Here is a 25,315-nt window from a genome sequence, read left to right on the forward strand (position 1 = left end):
TCTTTTCTCAATTATTTTGCATTCTAAACAATTAATTCACTATGCACAGTGCACAAAGCAAACTAGCAACCACAAAAACCTGTATAAAATGTTCATTTGACTCAAAATGGTTCCAGCTTCTAGTTTCTAGTTAAAGAAGCTCCTTCCCAGGATTTGGTTCAGTTTTAAAACTTCATTTTCAAGAATTTTGACAGGACTGGGGCACCTGGGTGGCTCAGTCAGTTGAGTGTCCGACTTCGGCTCTGGTCATGATCTCACGTCTGTGAGTTCAAGGCCCGCGTCGGGCTCTGTGCTGACAGCTCAGAGAGCCTGGAACCTACTTTGGATTCTGTGTCTCCCTCTCTCTCTGCCCCTCCCCTGCTCACGCTCTGTCTCTCTCTCCCTGTCAAAAATAAACATTTAAAAAAAAATTTTTTTTTTAAAGAATTTTGACAGGACTTTATTTTTTATTTATTTATTTTTTTTTATTTTTAATTTTTTTTTTCAACATTTATTTATTTTTGGGACAGAGTGAGACAGAGCATGAACGGGGGAGGGGCAGAGAGAGAGGGAGACACAGAATCGGAAACAGGCTCCAGGCTCTGAGCCATCAGCCCAGAGCCCGACGCGGGGCTCGAACTCACGGACCGCGAGATCGTGACCTGGCTGAAGTCGGATGCTTAACCGACTGCGCCACCCAGGCGCCCCGACAGGACTTTAAATCAAGTTCCTTTACATACTTCAGTAAATAAAAGCCTTCGAATAGGTTACAAGAATAGAATACTAAATAATGAATTAAATGCATGACAAATGATACAGAAAAATCTCAAGGTATTTTATTTTTGGTTATGTAAAATTTTGATTATCTAACAATCTTCTGGAATAGCTCAGAAATACCTATACCTCCCCAAATGCACGGTTTTGTGGAATGTTAATGGATGTTCCAGGAGAAAATGATTGAAAAGTGAACAAAATTTGGGAAGGGCTAACTGCTGTATCATTTTTGTCTCCACCCCTCAGTGCCAGTGTCCATTAGCATACAGAAGTCTGCGATACCCCTCAGTAAGAGCACATCCATACGATATAATAAAATACATTTGACTTTATTTAGCTTAGCATTTTCCAAGCTTTTTTGACCCCAGAAAGTTTCCTCTGAAGAATCCCAAATCCCAGTGTTCAGTGAATCCCCTCTTGTATTTTGAAGACATGACATCAAGTTTCTTGACATATTACATTAGTTATTTTGTTAAAAAGTAATAAAACATATTCCTGTTTGGCAGTTTTAGAAAAGAAATCTCAGGCTAGTAAATAATCTTTGTAGTAAATATTCTAATAGTCTATATTATGTATAATTATATATAATATTATATATTATAATTATAATTATGATATATTATATAAAAATGTGCTATTTTACCTTTTGTCAGGAATTTTTAAGCACTTTAAAATTAACAGCCATGTACATGTATTTTCTGTATCCTATTTTATATAGTCATAAGTTTGTTTTGAAATTCACAATTATTCTAGTGTTTTAAGTACAAAGATTATTATTATTTACACCGACGTTAGTTTTTACGCTTCGAGAAAGGAGGGGCAGAGGTTCAGATAACACTGAATGCCTATTTAAGCATCTAAAATTATATAGACCCTTTGAAATTCAGTTTAGAAAAGGAGAATATTCAGTGCCTCTGCACATGAACACTCTAAAGCAATTTTGTTTTGAATTTTACAAATGTGTTTTCATAAATATTTTTTTTAATTACACAGCATTTGGCCAATACCAATATAATCATGAGGAAATGCTCATAAAGCTCCTAAAATAAATATTGGTAAACTTAGCAAGTATGACAAACTGATTTATCTTAATTAATGTAGTTAGTGCTGTCTTTTGTCTCCTAAATATAAAAGGGGAATTAGTCACAAGGTTTTGGGGGGCAGGAGAGAACAAATTCTCTTTTTTATGCTTTTTTATGCTTATGTTCAAATGACTGTGGCATGCAAATTATGTCTGACACTGACTTTAGTTACAAAATAAGAACTCTAAAACACCTGTGTTGTTGATTTTGTCAAGGTTCAATTTTTAGCATTAATTTTTTTCCTAACCTACAGTCACATGAAATTTTTGCACAGAGCTCCATTTCTTAATCTACACTTTCACTGGATTGCTCTATTCTCTCACGCTTTTATTTATTTATTTTTCTCTTTGGTCTGTAATACTGAGTTTAATCTTTCAGGTACCGAGTCTTCTAAGGCTGACTCATCAGTTCAGGGTGTTTTGTGTGTTCTCTCTATTTTCAGTCTTCTCTTTTTGCAGGAGACTTCTCTTTTGCAGGACAAAGTCCTTTTCTTCTTGACTTTTTCTTCCTATTTCTTGTTTCAGATGAAGAGGAAGCCTCCACGCCTAGTGCCGTGCCTCCAGGTTAGGATGATTCCAACTCCTTACCCCCACTTTGTAATTTATTGTTAATTGACAATAAAGAAAAAGAAAAGGCAGAGAACCTTGATGAGACAGTGTGCAAAGCGGGGTCACCAGCATTTGCCTCTGCCAACACCAGCAGGGAAAACTTGGGCTTTAATGGTGATTTTTTTTTAAATGAAAGGAAACTTTCTTTGTGAAATAAATAAGATTAGTAAATCTTGGGTATGAATTTTAAGGACAAAAATGTTTTTCTTTCATTTCCAGCTATATGTCCTTGTCCCCTGTTCTTTAGATATTTGAATTCTTTTATTTTATTATTGTTCTTCTACTAATCTTCCAAACAAGCTGACTTCTATTTTTTTTTCCCCAAGACGATTTCTAGTTTTTTTTTCCCCATCATGAGGAGAGACAGGGTTTAGGGGAATCCAAGAAGGTTGGAGTCAGCTGTCCATTTTCACCCCTTGCCCTTGTATCATCCAAATCACACTTTCCTTTCAGGTGTGGGTAGTCGGGCCCTGGAAAGAAAAGATTCAGGTGAGCGCTCGCCTGCAGTAAGGCCTCCCGACCCCATCCTAATATAGTCACTAATGACCTCATTTCTTGAAGCTGTTTTAATTCTAATCTTTGTTTTATTCTGTTTGTAGCTTTTTTAAAAAAGCAATATTTTATTACAAATCTTCTTACAAGAAAACTAATGTATTGAGAAATGATTAATTTTGCATGACACACACACACACACACAAATACAGGAATTTAGCCACATATATCACAGATTTGTTTGTTTTATTGTAGATATCATTTTTTTAACATTTAGCAAATACAAAGAGATCAAGAAACTGAAAATCTCCATATTGGGGATATGCTAAAGTTAGAGAATAATTCACACTTCTCTAGAACTTTATTACAGTTTGTAAAAACCTCCAAATGTATCTTGTCAGCAGTCACTACAATTTTGTGAGGTCGTACATTCACTCGACAAATTCGTGTTAAGGGCTCACTACAATCCCACTGTGGGCCTCTAAAGGGACAGGCACTTTTGCAGGCACTTGTGGGTATACAAAGGAACAAAACAATACAAATTCCTGCTCTCTTATTCCAAATATGAATGGCCATAATTCATTCTTCCCATGAATATCACAGACATTCACACGCGCACACACACACACACACACACACGTAATCATGTAACTACATTGTATAACTTCATTGTGAAAATGATGATTTCTAAGGATAGCATGACTGATATCTGAAAACTAAAATAACTAAATGTACATTTCCTTCTTTTCAAGAAACATTAACAGAGAGTTGGCAACCCATGCATTTTTTTTTTCCAGTTACTAAGGCTGAAACTGAACTTCTCTGCGTTTAGCTCTTGGAGACAGAGGGAAGGAATGTCTACAGTTCTCTCTCCTGCCCTCCTTGCTGGAGTTGACCACTGATTAATATCAGCCTAGCACTCGGAGTGCAACCTAAAAAATGAAAATAAACTTCACTTTCAGCTTCTCTCTCTTCATGGGAAAGCCTCGGAGTTGATTTTTCTTTTTCTGTTTTTCCCCCTTTGCAGGATGCACCTACTATTCTTGGAACTTGTGCCTGCTGGTCATGATCCGTTACTTAATTGTCAAACTACCGCCTCATTTATGCAAATCCAGTGGAATCATCTAATCATATAAAAGCAAGGAATCTAGAAATATCAGGCTAGGTCTGGCCCTAGCCCTTCTCAGTTGACCAGCAAACTGATTTTTTCCTTTAGTCTTTTCCAGTTCTGTTGTTGTATGGACGTGGCACATTATAGTCATTCACCTATTATGACACAGTTCTGCTTTAATATACTTCCCATCATTATTTATCTGTTAGGGGACAGACAGGACGGGGAAACTCTGGCTGCCAACAAACACAAAGTAACAACCTACCTGAAAAGTTTTCCTATTTCTAGGAATTAGAAAATGTTCTTTATGGAAGAGGCACCCCTTGTAAGAATGGGAATCTGTCACTCTACTGATGGCTCCAGGGGAGATGGATGGAAAGAATGATGTTATATTTATCCAGGTTTATTAGACAAAGAAAAGCTTCAGCATTGACAAGAACAACAAACCCAGGTAAGTCTGCCTAAGAAGGATGTGGCCCTGAAATGATCATTTCCTTCCTTTATTCTCAATAGAATGGTCTCTTGGCGAATCGCCTGCTGCAGAGGAACAAGACAAGCAGAATGCCAATTCCCAGCTCTCCACCCTCTTCGTGGAGAAGCCTCAAACAGGATCAGTGAAAGTTGGTGAGTGCCAAGCATTAAATCTTGCTTTCCTTTTGAAATGGAGGTGAAATTCACACCGCATGAAATTTACCATTTTAAAGTGAACAACCAGTGGCTGTTAGTACACTCAGTGCTGTGCAACCACCACCTCTATCTCAACATTTTCATCACCCCAAACAGAAACCATGTACCCCACTAAGCAGTTACTGCCCATTCTCCTTCTCCTACCCCTCCCCAACCCCTGGCTAATCTTCTTTGTCTCTATGGATTTCACTGCTCTGGATATTTGGTGTAAATGGTATCACACAATATGTGACCTTTTGTGGCTGGCTTCTTTCCAATAGCATAATATTTCCAAGGTCCATCCAAGCTGTAGCATGAGTCAGTACTTCATTCCTTTTTATGGCTGAATACTATTCTATCATATTTATATACTAGATTCTCATTTTTCTAACCTGAAACGGAGAGTGAAAGCTATCATTTTAGGAACCTTTAGCACATAGTTGTTGAGTTCCTAGACTCAGGAGTCAGATTGGGTTCAAATCACTTTCCTCATCTGTAAAATGGGGATACTACCTGTGAGGTGCTTTGAACAATGTTTGGTGTATCTTAAAGCTCTGAGCCAGTTTTGCTGTCATTGAGGCATACTCATTCCATAAGATGATTACAAATCTGCACACACACCATATGATAACAAGTAGTATCTCAGCAGAAACTAGTGGGATAGAGGGTTCACATTGGAGACATTCATTCCAAAAATATTGATTACACACCTCCTGTTTTAGACACTGTCCTGAATACTAGTATAACATGTGAGAATTCAGAACTTACAATCTTTTTAAAATTTTATTTATTTATTTTGAGAGAGAGAGAAAGTGGGGCAGGGGCAGAGAGAGAAAGAGAGAGAGAGAATCCCAAGCAGGCTCAGCACCATCAACACAGATTCCAAGGCAGGGCTCCACATAACAAACCGTGAGACCATGACCTAAGCCAAAATTGAGAGTCAGATTCCTAACCAACTGAGCCACCTAGGTGCCCTAGAACTTACAGTCTTAATGGGAGGAACAGACAATGAGAAATTAAACAAACACATAATCACAAAAGCCAAGTGCCATGAAGGAAATAAACAGGGTAGTAAGTTAGAGAGGACCTAGTGGTCCAGGAATTTTCACAAAGTAAGTTTTTATAAGGAATATATTGTGATCAGAACAAATGAGCCACCTAGCTGACTGGTTATATTCTAAAATGACCTCTTTCAGGTCTAGAATATAGGAGTACATTGCATGTGGATGGAAATATTTGTTCCCCTTGTACTTCTAGAAGACACCAAAGTGCTTGGCTGGATGCTAGGCTAGAATTTTTATGTCCTTAGGGCCCAAAAATCAATACAAATGGATAAGTAGTTTTATTTCAAAAAGATCAATTTTATTTAGTCACATTTAGTCATGTAAATCCAGACTTCCCATCATCTTGCCTAATAAAGAGGTTGGAAAAAATCCATACATTTGTGAGGCTTTCCATTTTTATTTCATTTATACATGATAAAGCCAAACAAAAATTATTTCCTTATTAACCCATTGCTCCTTTTCTGCCTCATAACTTCAAAAACAGAACAAGTTGGAGTACCCTAAGAACTCCTAGGGCATGCATAAAAAATCAGGGCACCAGTCACATCACAGCCTCTGCAGGGCAATCCTGTATAACTCCTTCCAGCTGAGAGCAAAACTAATGGCACTTTTTACGCCACAGTCTGAATTGCTTGTGCTTTTTCTAGGTGAAAATATCACCTTTATAGCCAAAGTCAAGGCTGAAGACCTTCTTAGAAAACCCACCATCAAATGGTTCAAAGGGAAATGGATGGATCTGGCCAGCAAAGCTGGGAAGCACCTTCAGCTGAAGGAAACCTTCGAAAGGCAAACCCGGGTATGGCCCTTATCTCCTGGCACAGGGTTCAGTTCGGTCATTCCTTCTGTGTCATTTTGAGGTTCAGCTTTGAGAGATTTCAGCCCCAGAAAATTCTCTAGAGTTACCACTCCTAGTGCCTATACTTGAGCCTAGTTGCCCTGCTGTGCCAGAGGCTGGGGAGCACATTGACCTCCTCCTATGTTGACAGCACTGTGCTGGAGCTCCCAGATAAAAAACATTAAGCCAATGCTGAGGAATTTCAAAAATACCTGAGATGTGATAGCTTCTGTCCATTGGCAAGCTGGGGCTGAAATATGCCGGATGCATTTTGTTGCAGATGTACACATTTGAGATGCAGATCATCAAGGCCAAAGAGAACTATGCAGGAAACTACAGGTGCGAGGTCACCTATAAGGATAAGTTTGACAGCTGCACATTCGATCTTGAAGTACATGGTAAGAAAGCCTTCTTGTCTGGATAGATGTGGTTTTTTCCCCCATGGGATGTGAGGGGATAGAGGAGAAGAGGGTCATTTAATACTATGAGATTTTGAAAATAAAGTTTTCTTTCAAACTGTGTGTGTTTCTGATTGTGGTAGTCTCAGCAAGCCTGCTGAGTTAAATTGTTATGAAGCAATTTAAAAATGGAGTTTCAGGGGATTTTACTGCTAGGTACCTCTTGTCCATGCTATCTGTATTCCTTCAATCTTCTGGATAAGGGCTGATGCCATTTGTTCTTCTACTGAATGTGCCTGTTTCCTTGGGTCAACTTATTCCCACTCAAGTTTGGGGGATAATTTCATATGGTACCAAGGATGTCAGGATACCCAGGTGGAAGGGAGGATTTCTCTTCTAAGGACTAATGTCAGATGGGGAATTTCTCCATCCATATGTCTGTGTGCTGCCCAGAGTGAATTTAATAGGGTAAATGTAAACGTGTGTATGCGGATTAGGAAAAAACCACTTCTATAAGTATACAAACAGAAAGTTGACTTGGCGGCAAAGATCATAAACTTAAGATGAATCCAAAGTGTGATAAAGCCACAAGAAACAAAGCTGGTGTAATTTAATACTGGGCTATAACAAGTGGAATAGGATCTAGGCTTAGAAAATAACACGACTCTCGCCACATGCTACTTGTTCCACATTTAGAGTAATGTCTTTGGCCATGGGTACCGTACATCAACCTGGTTCTCTTCTGAAGTAAGGTACCCAGCAGAATGAAGAACCCAGAAACCACACCCTAATCAGCTGAATATGGTGTGAACGAGGCCAGGCATCCATAACAGATAAATAGGGGAAGTGCTGTCACACGAAAGTGTTTCAGACAAATTAGAATCTAAAGGTAGGAGTTATGAGGAGGTGAAAAAAAATTTTTTTTTTACTTAACTTCAGCATGAGTTCTTTCATTAAAGCTATGTACACAGCCTGGAAAGAGTATGAAACCCCATTTCAGGAGACGCCAAGTAAAGCCTGGGTGATCATGGACGTGCTGTAGAGATTTCTGTATCAAGTGGGAATCTGGTCCTGAGCAGGGCCTCTTCAACCTGGCCAGGAATCTCTGAGAATCACTTGAAGGGATTTTGAAGACTATTAATTTCTGGGTGCCTGTCCCTTATCTGGTGAATCAAAATCTCCAGCAAGGAGATCAAGAAGCTGATTTTTTTTTTTTTAAATTCTTCGGGTAATTCTAGTGGAACGGCAGGTAGAATGACAGCTAGATATGGTGACTCCTGTAGTCCCCACATCAATTCTGTGTGAGGGAGGATGAGGTATGATGCCTCAGCAGCTCAGCCATCCAGGAGGAGAGACATCCCCCACTCCACCTGGCGTTCCTTCCATCTGAGGAATTCCCACAGCCTGGAAAGGAACTGAGCACAAAATTGCCTTCTTAATGGGTATTTATTTTATTGTTTTCTTTCCTTTCAAAGAATCTACTGGGACTACTCCAAACATTGACATCAGATCTGCTTTCAAGAGAAGGTAACTTCAAAAGGGGAATGTAGGTAGCTTTGGTATAACGTGCAAGTGCAGGGTTTTCAAACACATATTCCCTTCCTCCACACTCTCGTCTTCCAGATGAGAGCACCTCTTCACTCTAGTCAAACATACTATGTATCCAAAGGTTAGTGTTCTAGAAAAGCTGTAGGTTTAATTTCAAATCAGATGTATACTGATCATTTTTTAGATTATTCTGGTCATAGTGAAGCTCCTATTTTTTTGAAAACACACTTTTAGTCTCTTCACGTGTGACTTTGTCCTTAATTACATTATTTTCCACCAAATGTCCAAGAAAGATGTATAATGATATAGCATCAGTTGAGTGATGTCAGAAAACTTTTATTTATATTGCTTTTCATCTAGAAATTGCTTATGGAGCCATTCTCTACAATTAAGTAGTGACTTATTGAAGTTAGTGCTATTTAAATATTGGATTATTAAATGAAAGACCACTGAGTCCACTAGAATAAAGAGTACTGTAGAAAGGCAAAATATAGATACCCATTTGATTTATTTTGCAACTGCCAAGGCTGAAAAATTGGGGGTTGGGGGACATGGAAGAAAAATGAAAAACAAAAAAAGTTCCAGTCTATGGGAAATGTAACTAGCCCCTTCCAGACATTATGTTACTCTCTGTACTTAATTTTTCCATAGTGTAAGTTCATTAATGAGAGCAAATATTTTGTTCTTCTTAAGACTGAATCCACTTAGTTTTGTTGATAAGGAAAATCATCCCAACCTATCATAAAGCAATGATTTAGTCTGTTAATAAAAGGCATATTTCTCTCCTAAATTATGAATAAATGAAAATTTTAATTACTTAAAATATATTTAATATTACCTGATCAATAAGTTGTTATTTTTTTTAAGTCATAAGTTCGAATCCTATTATTTTCCTTCCACCTTCTCTTTCTCCATGATCAGCAAATGCGTAGGTCTAAAACTATGCTCATCCTATGAGCATAGTTCTAAGAGAGGGAGACATAATCTACTAAGTTTTGTGCTTTAAAAGAATAGAAATGTGTTTTCTTCAAAAGGTCTTCTCTAAATACCTGCTATTAAAGAAATTTGGGGAACACGTTATTTGAGTTTAATTCTTATAACTTACGTGTTATACACACTGTTTTTAAACCCGCAGACTCTTTTCTTAGAAACCATAACTAACATTTGTAAAGAGCAGGAAACAAAATCTTCATTAAAAAATTAAACATGTAAGTAAATATGTAGTGCCATTTAAATGTCAGCTCCATAGCTTCTATTTAGAGTTTCTATGAAATCATGAAGGTGGCTGCATGCCTAATTTAAGATGCATTTCTCTATAGGAAAGTATTCCTAGTAAAGGGATCATCAATAATTCAAAGTCAAATTTTTGAAAAATACATTTGAAAAGGTATAAATATCAATAAGAAAATGAAAAGTTTATAATGATTTCCCTTTAAAACAGAAAGGAATGCATCTTTTAAAAAGCTCTGCACTACTTCCATTTTTGTTATGTTGGTATCACATTATCTGATTCAACTATTGATGGACACAAAGAAGTTACCTTTGAATATAAGCTCTGTACTTATATATTTGACACTGGTATACTTCGTTCTCCAAGCCAATCTCTGACATCAATAACAGAGATCAGCAAAAGTCCTTTGCTTTTTACACAGGTATGTTTCTACAGCCCCCAAACTTGGAAAAACAAAGTACTTTGTGTTGCTTGGCTTAAGTGCATTTGTGTTACTCTGTTTTAACACAAATCCAAGCAGTTTTATATATGCAATCTACAAAAATGTGTCTTCTGAAATCATAGAGTAACACAAGCTCTTCATGTTTACTTTTCCACAAGTACATACCCCAAAACTTAAAATGTCACTTGTGTGAAAAGAAATAGTTTGTGTTGATTTAGTCCCATGACTTGTGTGCCAGTACAAAATTGCATATACGTTATATGTAGAGTGTTTGGGGGAAACTGTTGTGTATATGTCTCAGCATTAAACCCAGATTTGCTTTTTTTTTTTTTTTTGTTAATGACAGTGGAGAAGGTCAAGAGGATGCAGGGGAGCTTGACTTTAGTGGTCTCCTGAAACGTAGGTGAGAACCGAGCGATGGAGTGAGGCGCTGTGGCCTGGAAATCTTTTAGACACTCACTGAGAGAAGTCAAGTTTAAAGTGGATGTTTTTCGAAGAATTTCTCATTTCTTAAAACGTGTTTCGCTTATAGAATATAACACAGAGTCAACTAAGAAAGAGACAGAGAAACCACTGCATACTAATCTGCTAAAGATTTTAGTTGATGCTTTTTAACCTTCTTTTTAAATCTTTCATGAGTTTCACATGTTTTCTTAGTTGGGGATGAGGAGATATGAAAACTGAGGCAGAAGACTTAAATACCTAGAAGCCTCTGATTTCTCTAATAATTTCTATCATTTCAAGCATGATCAAATAACTAGAGCCTCTATTCTCCTGCCTTTGATATTTTACCAAAAAATCAGTTCAGTTTCACAATTTTGGTAAAAGTCTGCAGGTGTATATGTGTGTATATATATATATATATATATATATATATATATATATATAATGTTTTTAAAGGAAGACCTATTTTAAAATAGTATTTGTGATTGTATTTCATCAAATCTAAGACACCATTCATTTTAATATATGTGTTTTATAAATCAGCAAGCAACGAAAACACTGCTCCAAAGTGTTTATTATGACACACTATTGATTATAGGATACATCCTTATTTTAAAAATGTTTAGAAGTCAAAAAATATGCATTTTAGAGATAAAATAAATTAGTAAAATAGAAATAAATGTTTAGTATTATCAGTCACACTCCCTAACATTGTTCTCTTACAATAAAATTTATAGATTTCATTATGGATATTCAGTAATTCAGTACATAATGATTTTATAGGATTTCTCCCCATATATGCATATACATAATCATATAATGTATTATGTATGTGTTTTGTATAAAGCTATACATATTCAGATATTTGTTATAGCACAACTAAAAGAAATTGATATTTGCTGAGATTTTATTTACCTACCAAATGTGCAAATAAATCATAAAACTATGATTCTAAATTAATAATATATAATATTGATATCAGTTTTCATTAACTTTTCAGGTTCACTTTTTATTACTTTTAGTGCTTTCTATGGTTACTAGAGAAATGTGTATAAATACACTTCACAACAAATTACAAGTAGAATAAAATGGACTTGTGTCTGTTCTCAGTTTAGTTGGATGGCTTTATTCAAGTCCTTATGAATGAAAAATTCCCCCAGGTCTAAAAGTTGAGGTTGAGAACAGAAATATTAACAGTATTGTTAATATTTAATAATTTAATAAATATTGGTAATTTATTAATTACCAGTGGATATTAGCCAATCAAGAGACGTTGGCAGTATCAAATATACCTTTCCCTCTTTGGCTACTTCAAATAATCATTAGTCTCAATAATATCTATTAATTCCCCAAATTTATTTAAAGCAATAGTATATGAAGTGACCCTAAGTGAAACTTACCCTTCCTCACTTTACAGGTGAGAAATCAAAGACCAGACCTATCAAGTAACTTTCCCCAAGTCATACAGCTAGAGACAGGGCAGGGACCTAAATCCACGTTTTCCTCTGAGGCAGCTCATTCCATATAAGAAATACCACACTGAATCTACTTTGGAAGTTGGTGCTTCAGTTTATAATACAAATTGACACTGTAGGAAGACAAGAGATTTTTTTTCCTCCTGCAATCATTTACTCAACCAGGAAAACACTAAGTGCTTCCTTTGTGCCTTCTGTGTGCCAGTGCCTGCCCGTGCCTTCCAGTGCCTGGAATGCAGAAAGGGCTGTAATACACATTTGTGGGAAGGAAAAGGTGGTGGTAAAAATATGGATGTGGGTCTCAACTCTCCCAGTTACAAACTGCATGACTCGTCAAATTACATGTCCTCTCTGAGATTTGTTTTCCACATCTGTAAACGTGGAGAACAAAAACTACTTGAATCAAATGTAAAAAGCTGGCTCATAGTAGGTGTCAAATATTCACTCCCACCAAAAATGTGACATTTTCCTTTGAAGACCCTTTATTCATAAAAAGACAGAATACACACACACACACATGAATCAATCAATCAAGATGTAATACAATAGATTATTAAACACCATGCTCTGATTAAAAAGGAAAAAAGAAAGAAAAAAGAATGACTACTAGTAGTTTGTAGAGTCAAAGAAATCTAATTAATGATCAAAATTACTGAAGACAAAATGGACAGCAAACATGTCTCCAGTTCTCACTTTCTTTACATCCCCTAATTATGATTTTGACTCATAATTAAATTGTTAGCATAAGTATATTCATTTAATATACAATACTAATCACCATTATAACTTTAGAAATCATTGTGTTTTCCTACTAATTTGTGAATTGCATGTGTTTTCATTGTGGCAATGACACCATTTCTACTCCAAGAGTGTGTGGCAAAATCCCTATCAAAATAAATATCTTTATATCTCTCTACAACATCTCTCTACAACAAAAGATCTCCTTGACGTGAACAAAACTGGAGTATTTCAAATAGACATTAGCTAAATTGGAATAAATCTATTAGGCAAAATCTTGTTATGGGATATTTTATATATATATATATGTATATATATATATATATATATATATATATATATATATATAGCAATTATAGAAATTTTATATAGAAGAAAACTTTCAAGTATATATATAGAAATTTTATATAGAATATAAATATATATTTATATATAAATATATATTTCTATATATATATATAGAAATTTTATATAGAATAAAACTTTCAAGTATATATATACTTGATGGTCCTAGTAAAGTACAAAGCAATCATAGAAATTTTATATAGAAAAAAACTTTCAACTTGAAAGTTTTTTTCTATATAAAATTTCTATGATTGCTTTGTACTTTACTAGGACCATCAAGTTATAGAAATTTGATGTAGATGAAAGTACTGTGAATGTTATATAGGTCTATCCCAATGCTGGAAAAGGAATCAGTAGTGCCTATAGAAGACGAATTTCTCTCCTACTGTAATTTAATATAACCATGCAGACAGGGCCATGCACAGCCACCATGGTAAGTAAAGATCTATTCTGGATGAGTTAAGGTAATGCTACAGGTAGAAGCCTTGACTTCACATTCAAGTAAAAAATAATGAATACTTCTCCTTGCAATTTGGAATTGAATTAAGTAATAGAAAAAGATGGACTAGGAAAGAGGTTACTGGTGTGTGTATACCAAGTTTGCTAAGATTAAGAAGATAGTAGAGCAAGGTGTATTTTGGTGTTTTAATGAAAAAAAAAAAAGTGAGGATGATTGGTTTTATGAATCTACCAACAAAACTGACTTAAGAAATCACACTGACAACAATGATCTTTATACTGGCTTCCCTTATATAAATATTCACATCATGGATCCAGGTATGTCTTAGTATTTGACTTGTTCTTCTTGCTAGTTTAATCTAGTTTGGTATCTTTAAATCCTTTTACCAGTGTTGGGAGGATACTGGAAATGTGGATGTAATTCTTCTTGGTTGAAATACAAATTTAACACAATGTAATATGGCATATTTTTTACAGTGAGGGGACTATTTAGGCTGGAATACAAAAGAAAATAGAGCACTAATAAAGTGGTTGAAGAAACACATACAAAGACTATACATAGGTACACAGGCACATTTTAATTGCAGTTTTCCAAGACTTTCTACAAAATATTTAAAGGATGTATTTGAAATTTAGACTGCTTTCAGACAGTAAACCTAGTAGATCTGGCAAATTATTACCAATATTCCAACTTCAGGACAATTTTCTTAAGATTTTCAATTATCTGTGTTAATAGAGTGTGTAGTTATTATCTCAGTGACATATGAAAATAATACTTGCGTATTGAGCTTTTAAGAGGCACATTTCCCTAATGGTGTTATCTGGTCCTTCCCATAAAGGTTACTGACAGGCCAATGACCTCCCACTTCCTTCCACTTTCCAGGAGATTTGCCTCAGCATCCTCCTCCACTGGGCAAAAAGACTTACACGACAACGTAAATTAGATATTTAGAAGTCATCCTTGCCTAACGCCACCCTAAATTCTATGTTAATATTTATATTCTCCTCTCCTTCCCTATGATTACAATCCAGTATTTTCTCAAAAAGTACAGAAACAGGTGTAATTAATGTGACAATGCAAACACATGTAACCCATCATTTGCTAACATGATAGCAAGAATCTGTTTTCTCACTGGTGTTTAAGATGTGTTGACCAGTTTTCCTGAAAAATCATACCCAAACCAGCATTATTCACAGTAAGTAGTCACTGTAACATTTCCAAATTAACCTGATAAAAACAGTCAACTAAGTCTTTCTTTAAAAATCAGGATTATTTAGCCAACAAAGGAAATCAATTTAAGTTACATTTTGCTTTTAAACTAGTATTTATTCTTGATTTTTTCTTTCATTTATTGGTTTTAAAATAAGGACAGACAAGTGTACTTTAAATCTCATATCGTGCATGTCCTTTATATTTTCTGTATGTTCTTTAGTCAGTGATCAAAATTTGGGATCATAATTTTGATAATTACACTAAGAAGTTATTTTCCCTTTGTTCATGGGACCTTAGCCATTTGCTTTAAAAGTTTAACATTTAGGGGTGCCTGAGTGGTTCAGCCGGTTAAGTGTCTGACCTCGGCTTAAGTCATGATCTTGAGGTTCGTGGGTTTGAGTCCCGTGTTAGCTCTGTACTGACAGCTCAGAGCCTGGAGCCTGTGGTCTCCCTCTCTCTCTGCCTCTCCCCAACCCGTGCTCTGTCTCTCGAAAATAAATAAACATTAAAAATTAAAAAAAAAATAAAAGTTTAACACTTATATTTTTATAATTCATACCCAACCTGCTTTCAAAAAATTTCAAGACAGTGCTTTAAGACGAGATATGAGAGCATTTTTGGCCTCATTTTCCTTTTCTCCTGCCCATTTAGAAAAAAAAAATATTTAAAAAAGTGAATGTATCCACAAAATCATATTTAAGAAAAAAACAACAAAAAAAAAAAACCATTCTGGCAGTGTCAATTTTTTTTTTTTGTATATAAAACAGCAAAAAATGGTTAGTGTACACATTTACTAATATGGTAGGAAAATGCAATTTGCAAAATCCTAAGATTTGAAATACTTATTTGTATGTACTGTCTTCACATATAAGCTAGAATGTATACAATGAAGGGAGAACGAGATCATTTTTCTTTTATAGACCAATATTTAAATCTTCTCATTCTTTTTTTTTTTTTTTTCAACATTTATCCATTCTTGGGACAGAGAGAGACAGAGCATGAACGGGGGAGGGGCAGAGAGAGAGGGAGACACAGAATCGGAAACAGGCTCCAGGCTCTGAGACATCAGCCCAGAGCCTGATGCGGGGCTCGAACTCACGGACCGCGAGATCGTGACCTGGCTGAAGTCGGACGCCTAACCGACTGCGCCACCTAGGCGCCCCTAAATCTTCTCATTCTTAATCCTTTTCCGAATTATTGCAGTTGCCTATAGCCTAGATGTCAACTGATCTTAAGTTCCTCAAAATCTCACCTTCTCTTTAAACTTTCAAGTTGAAAATAAGTAAAAACATCTTCAGAACACTTCCTGATAGCTTTCTCTCTCCCTAATATTGTATTGTTAACTAGGAAAGCGAGAGCGTCAATATAAGCTCACACACCTGATCTTTAACTATATGGAAGTTTCCTTGAGACCGCGGCCTTTAAGTACTCAGTCTTTAAAAAGGGGGACTTTTAACACTGAACCGACAAATCGGTACTATACTCCAGCCTTTCTTGTGCTTCGGGGCCGGTGGGCGTCTACTAAACTAGGCAATGGTTCTCCCCGGTTAGGGAGGTGAAGCCTCAGGAGGAAGAACCCGAGGTAGACGTGTGGGAGCTGCTGAAGAATGCGAACCCCAACGAGTATGAGAAGATCGCCTTCCAGTACGGCATCACCGACCTGCGCGGCATGCTCAGGCGGCTCAAGCGCATGCGCAGAGTGGAGAAGAAAAGCGCAGGTGAGCTCTCCTGGGGGAGGTGGCAGCGGGGCCAGCATCCAAAGCGGACCAAAGAAATGATGGCGAACCCCCTGCAGGGATGCTTCCTGTCTCTCTCTGGGTTTGGGGCGGGGATGGATGGGGCGGAATTTGCAGGGGTTACACTTCTTACCTTTGGCTTTGGGCGGAGGAGTTCACTGCTCTGCACATCAGTAGCTATGAGGGTAGCAGGTAGCTAGTGAACACTTAAGGTAACGGAGATTGACTTTACAAGTACCTCATACAGCGTGTAACAGAACAATAAATATCTTCCCTCTCACTGGAAATTTCTCAGTGGCCCTTTCTCCAGACTCCATATCTCCCTCACTCTGAAATTCTTGATTATTACTTACAGTAGATTCGATGTCTTTGTTTTGCCATCATATTCTTCCACCCATTAAATGGGGACTGGGGAATTCACTTCTCACACCCAGTGCGGTTGTAAAACAGCTATGCTGCTCCCTTGAGATCTGAAGTGAATGGATTTTGTTGTGGTTTTAAATATCTCTTAAAAAAATACTTTGAGATGTTGAAATTTAAATTTTACAGAAAGAAAAACAAGAGCGACACATTTTAAACTGATCATAAGCTCTTCAAAGTTTCCTATATTTGGTCATGGTCAGTTATCCGTTTTGTGACACATCAAGGTAACATATCAATCCTATTATTGTTTACTGTTTGTTAATGTCCAAATCGAATTTATTTATTTATTTAGGCACCCAACCTGGATGTCCAAGCAGAATTTAAAGTCTCTTGCCATTTCTTTTAAAAAATCTGCCCTTTATTTCTAAACCTCCCTGTAAACTTGGTGAGAAATGGACCCAGAGAAATATAGAAGTGTTTTGTTTTTTGCTTTGTTTACATAAGTCAGCCATTCCCACTATTTCAAAACTTCAAAACCTTCAGAAGTTTAATTCTTGAGAGGTATCTGAGATGATATAGTCATCACAAACATGTTAAATGCCAAAGTATAGAGCCAGCTGATATCTCTTTTCCCCCACACTGGCCTAATTCTTGCCATTAGCTCTGAATTGATGTCATGAGGTATATGATAAATAACTTTTTTAAAGCTAGTATTTATTATATCATGTTAAAATATGAGGAAGTGAGTTTAAGCAATACTATGGCAGAGTCTCAATGATGGAAATAGAAGAAAAATTCCATGAGGCATTCCACAGGTGTACGTATTTTCCAAACTGTCTAAATGAGTATTATCTTTAAAATCAGGGAAAAACTATTAAATTTATTTTTTTTAATTTTTTAATGTTTATTTATTTTTGAGAGACACAGAGAGACAGAGCACAAGCAGGGGAGGGGCAAAGAGAGGGAGACACAGAATCCAAAGCAGGCTCCAGGCTCCGAGCTGTCAGCACAGAGCCAGACACGGGACTCGAACTCAGAAACTGTGAGATCATGACCTGAGTGAAGTCGGACGCTTAACTGACTGAGCCACCCAGGCGCCCCAAAAACTATTAAATTTAAAAAGAAGTTAATTTCTGCTTAGGGCCTTTCAAAGATAATCTTTTTTTTAAAACTACTATGTTCTATGTTATTTAAAATGTTTTGAAGTCCTGAGTTCCTAACCATATATGTATGAAGTATTTAATATGTGTCACTATTTGGACAAGTTTCCACAGTCCAAAACTTTGATAAGTGTACTATTTCAATTAGTCAAAGGCATTCAGTTTCATCTTATGAGTCATTGAATTTATCTCATAAACTCTGTGTTAAAAACCTGTGACATATAAGAAGTACAGAGATAATGCCAATAATCCTGATAGGAATCATGCTAGAATAGGCATATTCTTCGAGTTCACTTTCATCTGGATCCTTTATAATTTCCTGAAGAGTTAGGACAGTCATTTTTTTAATATTAAATTTATTGTCCAATTGGTTTCCATACAACAGCCAGGGCTCATCCCAACAGGTGCCCTCCTCAATACCAGGACAGTCATTTTTAAAGGCTCTTCAATACTCTTATGTTTCTTTCAAAAACATGTGGGTTCTCTTCAAATTGCTAAGTCATCTTATGATATATAAATCAACACAGAATTCTAAAATATAGAGGATAATTTGGAAGGTTCCTAATTTATTTCTACTTTGAGTCTCCATTTTTCATTTAGTTTTAGGTTCTTATACATACATCAACTATTTAAATTCACAGCATATGTATGCACATATTGACATAGTTTTGCTTTTTCTCTCTACCAGCTTTTGCAAAAATTCTTGACCCTGCATATCAGGTTGATAAAGGAGGCAGAGTAAGGTTTGTTGTGGAACTGGCAGACCCAAAGTTGGAGGTGAAATGGTATAAAAATGGTCAAGAGATTCGACCCAGTACAAAGTAAGTGGGCTTTGCAAATAATCAGTGATAGCTACATAAATCAAACAGTAGTTTGACTTAATTTTCTATGAATAAAAACACGCTTTTGTTATACCTTTTTAATGCAAAATCACATGGAGGGGGAGTAAAAACTTTTCGTGTGTTTTGGAGCCATTAAGATTACAGTGCTATCTAAATAAAACTTTGTTTTATGTTTTAATTCTATACAAACTATTTTGAGTTATTTCAGTTCCAGTTTTGTGTCAATATAGGTTATATGTGATTATTTCAGAGCACTGTCAAAACTTCTCCCAATTTTTAAAATAAAATTTTGAAAATTTTGAAATATATATTTGACATACCGGCTGGGAATCATACCTTATAATTAGAGAACTTTTGTTTTTCCAAAAGAGCATCTAAAGCCTGTATTTTATTTCTTGGCCCTCTCTCAAATGAAGGAAACAGACTAATCCCTGATGTCTGATGGTATTCCTGGTCTATTATGAAACTACTTTACACAGATCCTTCTCAGCCTGAGAGATTTTCAACTCCAATATATTTTTTTAAGTTAACAGGAGCCACACGCACATTTATAAAAAGACTTTAATCCTGAAAATCTGTCACTTCTGGAGTGCAATTAGGTGGTTTCCAATTTCTTAATGTGGTCATGCCTACAGAGTGACTTTGTGATAATAATGTTTGTGTCTGATAAAAATCTCTTGAAAGCGGCTTGAATTTACCAAAAACATAATTTTTATCGGTTATTTTTATCTATAAAATGTTGTGTAATGCTTTATTCTTGAAGTCTTCAATTAGAAGATTTTCCAAATAAGAACTTTTTCTTTAGTTTGTTATAATGCTCTAATATACTCATCCATAATCCAGATCACAGACAATTAAATTTTGTGATATTCCTGGCTTTTAGTTTTTTGTCTCCAAATGCTCAAGTTCTTTTTTAGTAGATTGTTACTGTGATATGATCATACTAGTTCTTAAGCTCATTTAAAAGAACATCACGTTCTAAAAAATTACTGCCTGTAACAATGATTAAGTTCACATTATTGCTTAAATTGTATAATCACTTATTCACCTAACAAAATCTATTGTGTCACTGCACTAAGCCATGAATGGAATCAAGGAATCAATGAGTAAGATTGAGTCCCTGTCCACCTGTAAACTAGATGAATCGGCAGGGGTGGGGGTGGTGCCTGAGTGGCTCAGTGGGTTAAACATCCAACTTTTGATCTCCGCTCAAGTCATGATCTTGCAGCAGTTCATGGGATCAAGCCCTGCCTCAGGGTCTACACCGACAGTATGGAGCCTGCTTAGGATTCTCTCCCTATCTCTCTGTCCCTCCCCTGATCTCTCTGTCTCTCTGCCATGTTCTCTCTCTCTCTCTCTCTCTCCCCCCTCCCCCACATTCTCTCTCTCAAAAATAAATAAATAAACTTTAAAAAAATAAACTAGATGAATTGGTCATTTGAAAAAATTTACAGAGTTCAAAATCTCTCTGACAACCTTAGCCAATCCTATTTTCCAACAATGGGTTAAAAAAATTAAAAAGCAAATATGTGAGTACTAATTTATATATGAAATAAAACTTCTATAAAAATACAGATGTTAAATATTATGTGTAAATATGAATATGTATTACAGTGTGCATTATGAAGCTAACAACAGTTTTCACATTTTCTGTTAACTATGTAAGATATGCTACATAAATGGCAGATCATAATTATATCCTTGACTTTCAAACATTGCTGAATTACAAGCCAAATTTGCTGGTAATAAAACAATAAAATCAAGTTCACAGACTGTTATCTCCCTCCCATTTCAAACAGATACATCTTTGAGCATAAAGGATGTGAAAGAATCATGTTTATCAATAACTGTGCGCTAACGGATGATTCAGAGTATTATGTGACAGCTGGTGATGAGAAATGTTCCACCGAGCTGTTTGTGCGAGGTAAAGTGCAATCTCTTACTGTAGTCTTCAACAACCTTTGGCACTCCTTCTCCCAAGGGTAGTTATCAAAATGAGTGGGACAGGTAAGCTCTTGAGCTCTAGGGCACAGGTAACAGCACGCCTAGAAATGGGTTTGCTTGGGGACAGACTGGCTCTGCATGGAAGCTCCTCTACACTGGCCGTTATTACGTATCCTAATTAATCTTTAAGTTTGTTGAAGACTAGAAAAGCTGGGGGGGGGGGGAAGACTGGTGAGTCTAAATACCTCATGTTTTTGACTCAAGCAAACAGTATAATTATTCTAGTTATAGCTTCTGAAACCCAACAAACTTTACTGAATAATCCTCATTTCACACATTCAGCTGATTGCAAATACACTTCTCTCAAAATCAGTTTTATTAGTGAAAGGGAATCAATGGTTGACACCGAGGGTGCTGAAGACAATCTTTTACTAAAACATTGTGAAAAGAGCTGGAGGGTGTAGATGAAGCCCTCTGAATACAGAGAGCTCCGCAATCAGAGCTCCAACCAGAACCAAAGAATCATACTGTTAGAGATCCTTCATCACAAACGTCTACCACGTGGTTTCTTATTTGCCAAAGGAAGGATATTTGATACATGTTTTGTCTGCTCTCCAGAACAATAATTGATTTGATTTGAAGAGTCTGAGAAAATTGGGAAAACTTACCCAGGGCTGCTAACTATTTATTTTGCCAACAAAGATATAAAACAAAACAAAACAAAAAACCACCTGCCAACTATCTACCACCATCTAACCATAACCCTATGGTAGATGATACTTTCTTACTGTTGGTCTTTTATCTGTGAACAAATCTGTGGTCATGAGCAGATTTCAAGCATTTAATGATTCTGATTCTCCTTTTTTTTTTTTTTTTTTTTTTTTTAAACAGAGCCTCCAATTATGGTAACCAAACAGCTGGAAGATATGAATGCTTACTGCGGGGAAAGAGTGGAATTAGAATGTGAGGTGTCGGAAGATGATGCTAATGTGAAATGGTAAGTAACTTTCCTGAGGTCTGTCCATTTTTAATAGATTTTTAAAAATATGCTTTTATAGATTGGAGAACAGGAAATGGCTTTTACACATATGAAAAAAATCACAACGTCATTTGTGTTAGTAGAAATGGTAACTAAAACTACAAAGATGCTGGGAGTTTTTTCACCTATGAAACTAGAAAATGATCCAGAAAATTAGACTGGTAAATGTAGGGAAGTAGGCACTTAGTAAGAAATGGATAGCTCATGGTTGTCCAGATCTGTTTGACTCCAAATCCCATGGATGCTCCTAAGTTCCAAAAGTTGCTTACTCTCACCATGCCACACTGGCAACTTACATGGAAAAATATTATATATTTTCCCTAGTTACCTTATTTTTATAGTACCTCAGAAAAATGTTTTAGGCTAAGGATCACCAATTATTTTAAAAAATAAAAGCATTTTTTTGTCCAGTTAAAGAGTGTTTTCTCAAGTTCTATGTGAGTAACATCAAAATTAAAACTAAGAGATCCATAATAAAATTAAATGCTTTGTTGAAAAGTATAGTAAATTACACAGCATGAATCTGTGGTAATTGGTACAGAGTAGATTGTTCATTCTAATCTAGAATCATAGCTATCTTTAAAACATGTTAAGTGAGGGGCGCCTGGATGGCCTAGCCAGTTAACCATCCAACTTTGGCTCAGGTCATGATCTCATGGTTGGTCCTGTCTCGGGCTCTGTGCTCACATCTCAGAGCCTGGAGCCTGCTGCAGATTCTATGTCTCCTTCTCTCTGCCTCTCTGTCTCTCTGCCTCTCTGTCTCTCTCTCTCTCTGTCTCTCTCTCTCTCTCTCTGAAAAATAAACATTAAAAAAATTTAAAACATATTAAGTGATGCAATTCTTATTAGTGAGTGGAAGAGGTAATATTCTCTCATAGCATATTCAACTGATCTTGAATGAGAAGAAAGAGCTTATGTTCTTTTAATGTAATTTTTTAGACAATCCTTGTTACATTATTAATCCATTTGATGTAGTGATCATACATTCTTTAATTCAACAAATAGTTCTTAGATACCAGGATATAGCAAAAACAAAAACAAACAAACCAAAAAAACAAAACCAAGACCAATAAGGTCCATTTCCTGAAGGGTCTTTTATAAAACTTTTTATAATCTATTTAAACTCAGGTTTAAGAATGGTGAGGAGATTATTCCTGGTCCAAAATCAAGATATCGAATTAAAGTTGAGGGCAAAAAACATATTTTGATCATAGAGGGAGCAACGAAGGCTGACAGTGCAGAATATTCTGTAATGACAACGGGAGGACAATCATCTGCTAAACTTAGTGTTGACTGTAAGTAAGATCTCCTTGGGTATCTTCCAAGTTGCGTATCTACTGGTGTTGCATTTGTTAATTCAATTTTAGGAAAGTTTCTATCTATTTTATTTCTACTGGTGGCAATTTTAAATATGTAAAATTGGATTCATTCTGAGTGTCTATGTCATATCAGTCAGGGTCTCTGAAAAAGAAATCGACTACTCAGTTTAATAGTAAAACACAGGATTGGGAAGGAAGTATAAAAATCACCTGCCACAGAAATGGTCCAAATGGTTAAGAAGCACTGTAATCCCAAGACCACATAAGTAGATGATACTTAGATACAATATAAAATCCTGAAAATGTTTGTGTAACCCATGAGTGAATTTGCTATCAATTCATTAAATAAACATTCAACATTCTGCAATTACATTTGGAGTGAGAAGGAAGTTACTCAAACCAAGGGGGATCAAATGAGAACATTGTAAGAACCCATTTGCTACTAAGATCCAGAAGCATGAGAGAATTTATGTACTTCCCCAAATACCTCCAAATAGTAGTCACTCCTCAATGGCAGAGTCTGTCTCTTCCAGCTGGCCATGAAAATTAAGATAGCAAATCTCCCAGGAAGTTTGGTAGTAACACATGCAGAGCAGAAATCCCGCTTCCTTACTTCTTTCTTAGTCCAATTATGATTCATAGGATCACTGAATTATTCAGAAGTTATCTCAGTTACACTCACTCCTTATGCATCACGGAGTTGTGGTCATTTTCCTTTAATACCAAAACAGTTTTTTCAGCCATGGACAGATATTTGTATCCATTTAAAGCAATTACAGTCAGTTCTGCTATAATACAACACATGCATTTCTAAAATCAATATGCTATACAAAGTTATGCAATAAAACCACAAAACTAATGGGCAAAATGAAGTTATGGGCATGACACTCAAAAGTTTTGTCAGCCACACATTAAAACAAAACAATAAGAACCTAATAAAAAACAGTATCACAGTTTTACACAGGCCAAATGGTTAATAAATATGGCACTTTATGTTAAATGAGACCTAAAATTTCCTTGTGGAAGCAGTGTGGGGAGTGTTGTGGTTACTGAGATACTGTGACATGGTGAGAAGAGGTTATTTGAAATTGGATGGACACTGGTAATCTCAGATGTGCATGAGTATGGTTTGTATTACATGGGTGAATTCAAGCAGCTGGTAGATGTTTGACGTGTATGTGTGTGTGCACACGCATGTGCGCATTTTGTACAGTTCTACCTGGCTCAGTTCACCTGGGTGCCATTTCCTCTTCTTCATGAATGAAATCATGCATCATCAAACACAAAATTTGTGTTATGTTCTGGTTGTCCCCCAATATATCAATTGCACTGGAACAAATTCTCATTTTCAAAACAAGATACCGTCTTGGCCTGTCTGGAGTTTGGGTTTGGCACTTATAAATATTGTTTCTGTAGTGAAACCTCTGAAGATTTTGACACCTCTGACTGATCAAACTGTAAACATTGGAAAAGAAATCTGCTTGAAGTGTGAAATCTCTGAAAACATATCAGGAAAATGGACTAAAAATGGCCTACCTGTTCAAGAAAGTGACCGTCTGAAGGTCATTCACAAAGGAAGGTGAGCAAGTTAGGCGATCTGTAACTTGTCTCAATATGCACTCTTCCTCTACTTCCTAAATTACATATTTGGTGAGGAAGTTTGGAGAGTAGTCATAAAGAGAGGATCTTCTTCTGGTTCTTTGCTTCCAAATAGCAAGAATGTCTGACTTCTCTGTTCTATATCATGTCCTACCAGTGATCCTTTATCTGCACCTCATGGTATGGTACTTTGTCTATTCAAAAGCCATCAACTTGGGAATGCAAGCTGGTGCAGCCACTCTGGAAAACAGTATGGAGGTTCCTCAAAAAACTAAAAATAGAACTACCCTATGACCCAGCAATTGCACTACTAGGTATTTATCCAAAGGATACAGGTATGCTGTTTCAAATGGGCACATGCACCCTAATGTTTATAGCAGCACTATCAACAATAGCCAAAGTATGGAAA

At 36.1% G+C, this 25,315-nt stretch overlaps 1 protein-coding gene across 9 annotated transcripts in view; it reads left to right on the forward strand.

Annotated features, from left to right (window-relative positions):
- Positions 1 to 25,315, forward strand: part of MYBPC1 (myosin binding protein C1) — an 88,493-nt gene that overhangs the window by 26,563 nt on the left and 36,615 nt on the right. For 6 of the 9 annotated variants that reach the window (XM_045462916.1, XM_045462920.1, XM_045462923.1 and 3 more), the window contains exons 4-16: positions 2,360 to 2,398; positions 2,897 to 2,932; positions 4,560 to 4,670; positions 6,424 to 6,572; positions 6,892 to 7,009; positions 8,485 to 8,536; positions 10,577 to 10,633; positions 16,456 to 16,622; positions 18,852 to 18,984; positions 20,805 to 20,929; positions 21,841 to 21,946; positions 23,117 to 23,283; positions 24,724 to 24,886. In XM_045462916.1, the coding sequence (XP_045318872.1) occupies positions 2,360 to 2,398; positions 2,897 to 2,932; positions 4,560 to 4,670; positions 6,424 to 6,572; positions 6,892 to 7,009; positions 8,485 to 8,536; positions 10,577 to 10,633; positions 16,456 to 16,622; positions 18,852 to 18,984; positions 20,805 to 20,929; positions 21,841 to 21,946; positions 23,117 to 23,283; positions 24,724 to 24,886 (1,423 nt within the window). The remainder of the gene's footprint in view (positions 1 to 2,359; positions 2,399 to 2,896; positions 2,933 to 4,559; positions 4,671 to 6,423; positions 6,573 to 6,891; positions 7,010 to 8,484; positions 8,537 to 10,576; positions 10,634 to 16,455; positions 16,623 to 18,851; positions 18,985 to 20,804; positions 20,930 to 21,840; positions 21,947 to 23,116; positions 23,284 to 24,723; positions 24,887 to 25,315) is intronic. The other 3 variants (XM_045462919.1, XM_045462924.1, XM_045462921.1) reach the window with 2 other exon arrangements.

This window comes from Leopardus geoffroyi, chromosome B4 (genome assembly GCF_018350155.1).
Source record: "Leopardus geoffroyi isolate Oge1 chromosome B4, O.geoffroyi_Oge1_pat1.0, whole genome shotgun sequence".
Taxonomy (NCBI): Eukaryota; Metazoa; Chordata; class Mammalia; order Carnivora; family Felidae; genus Leopardus; species Leopardus geoffroyi.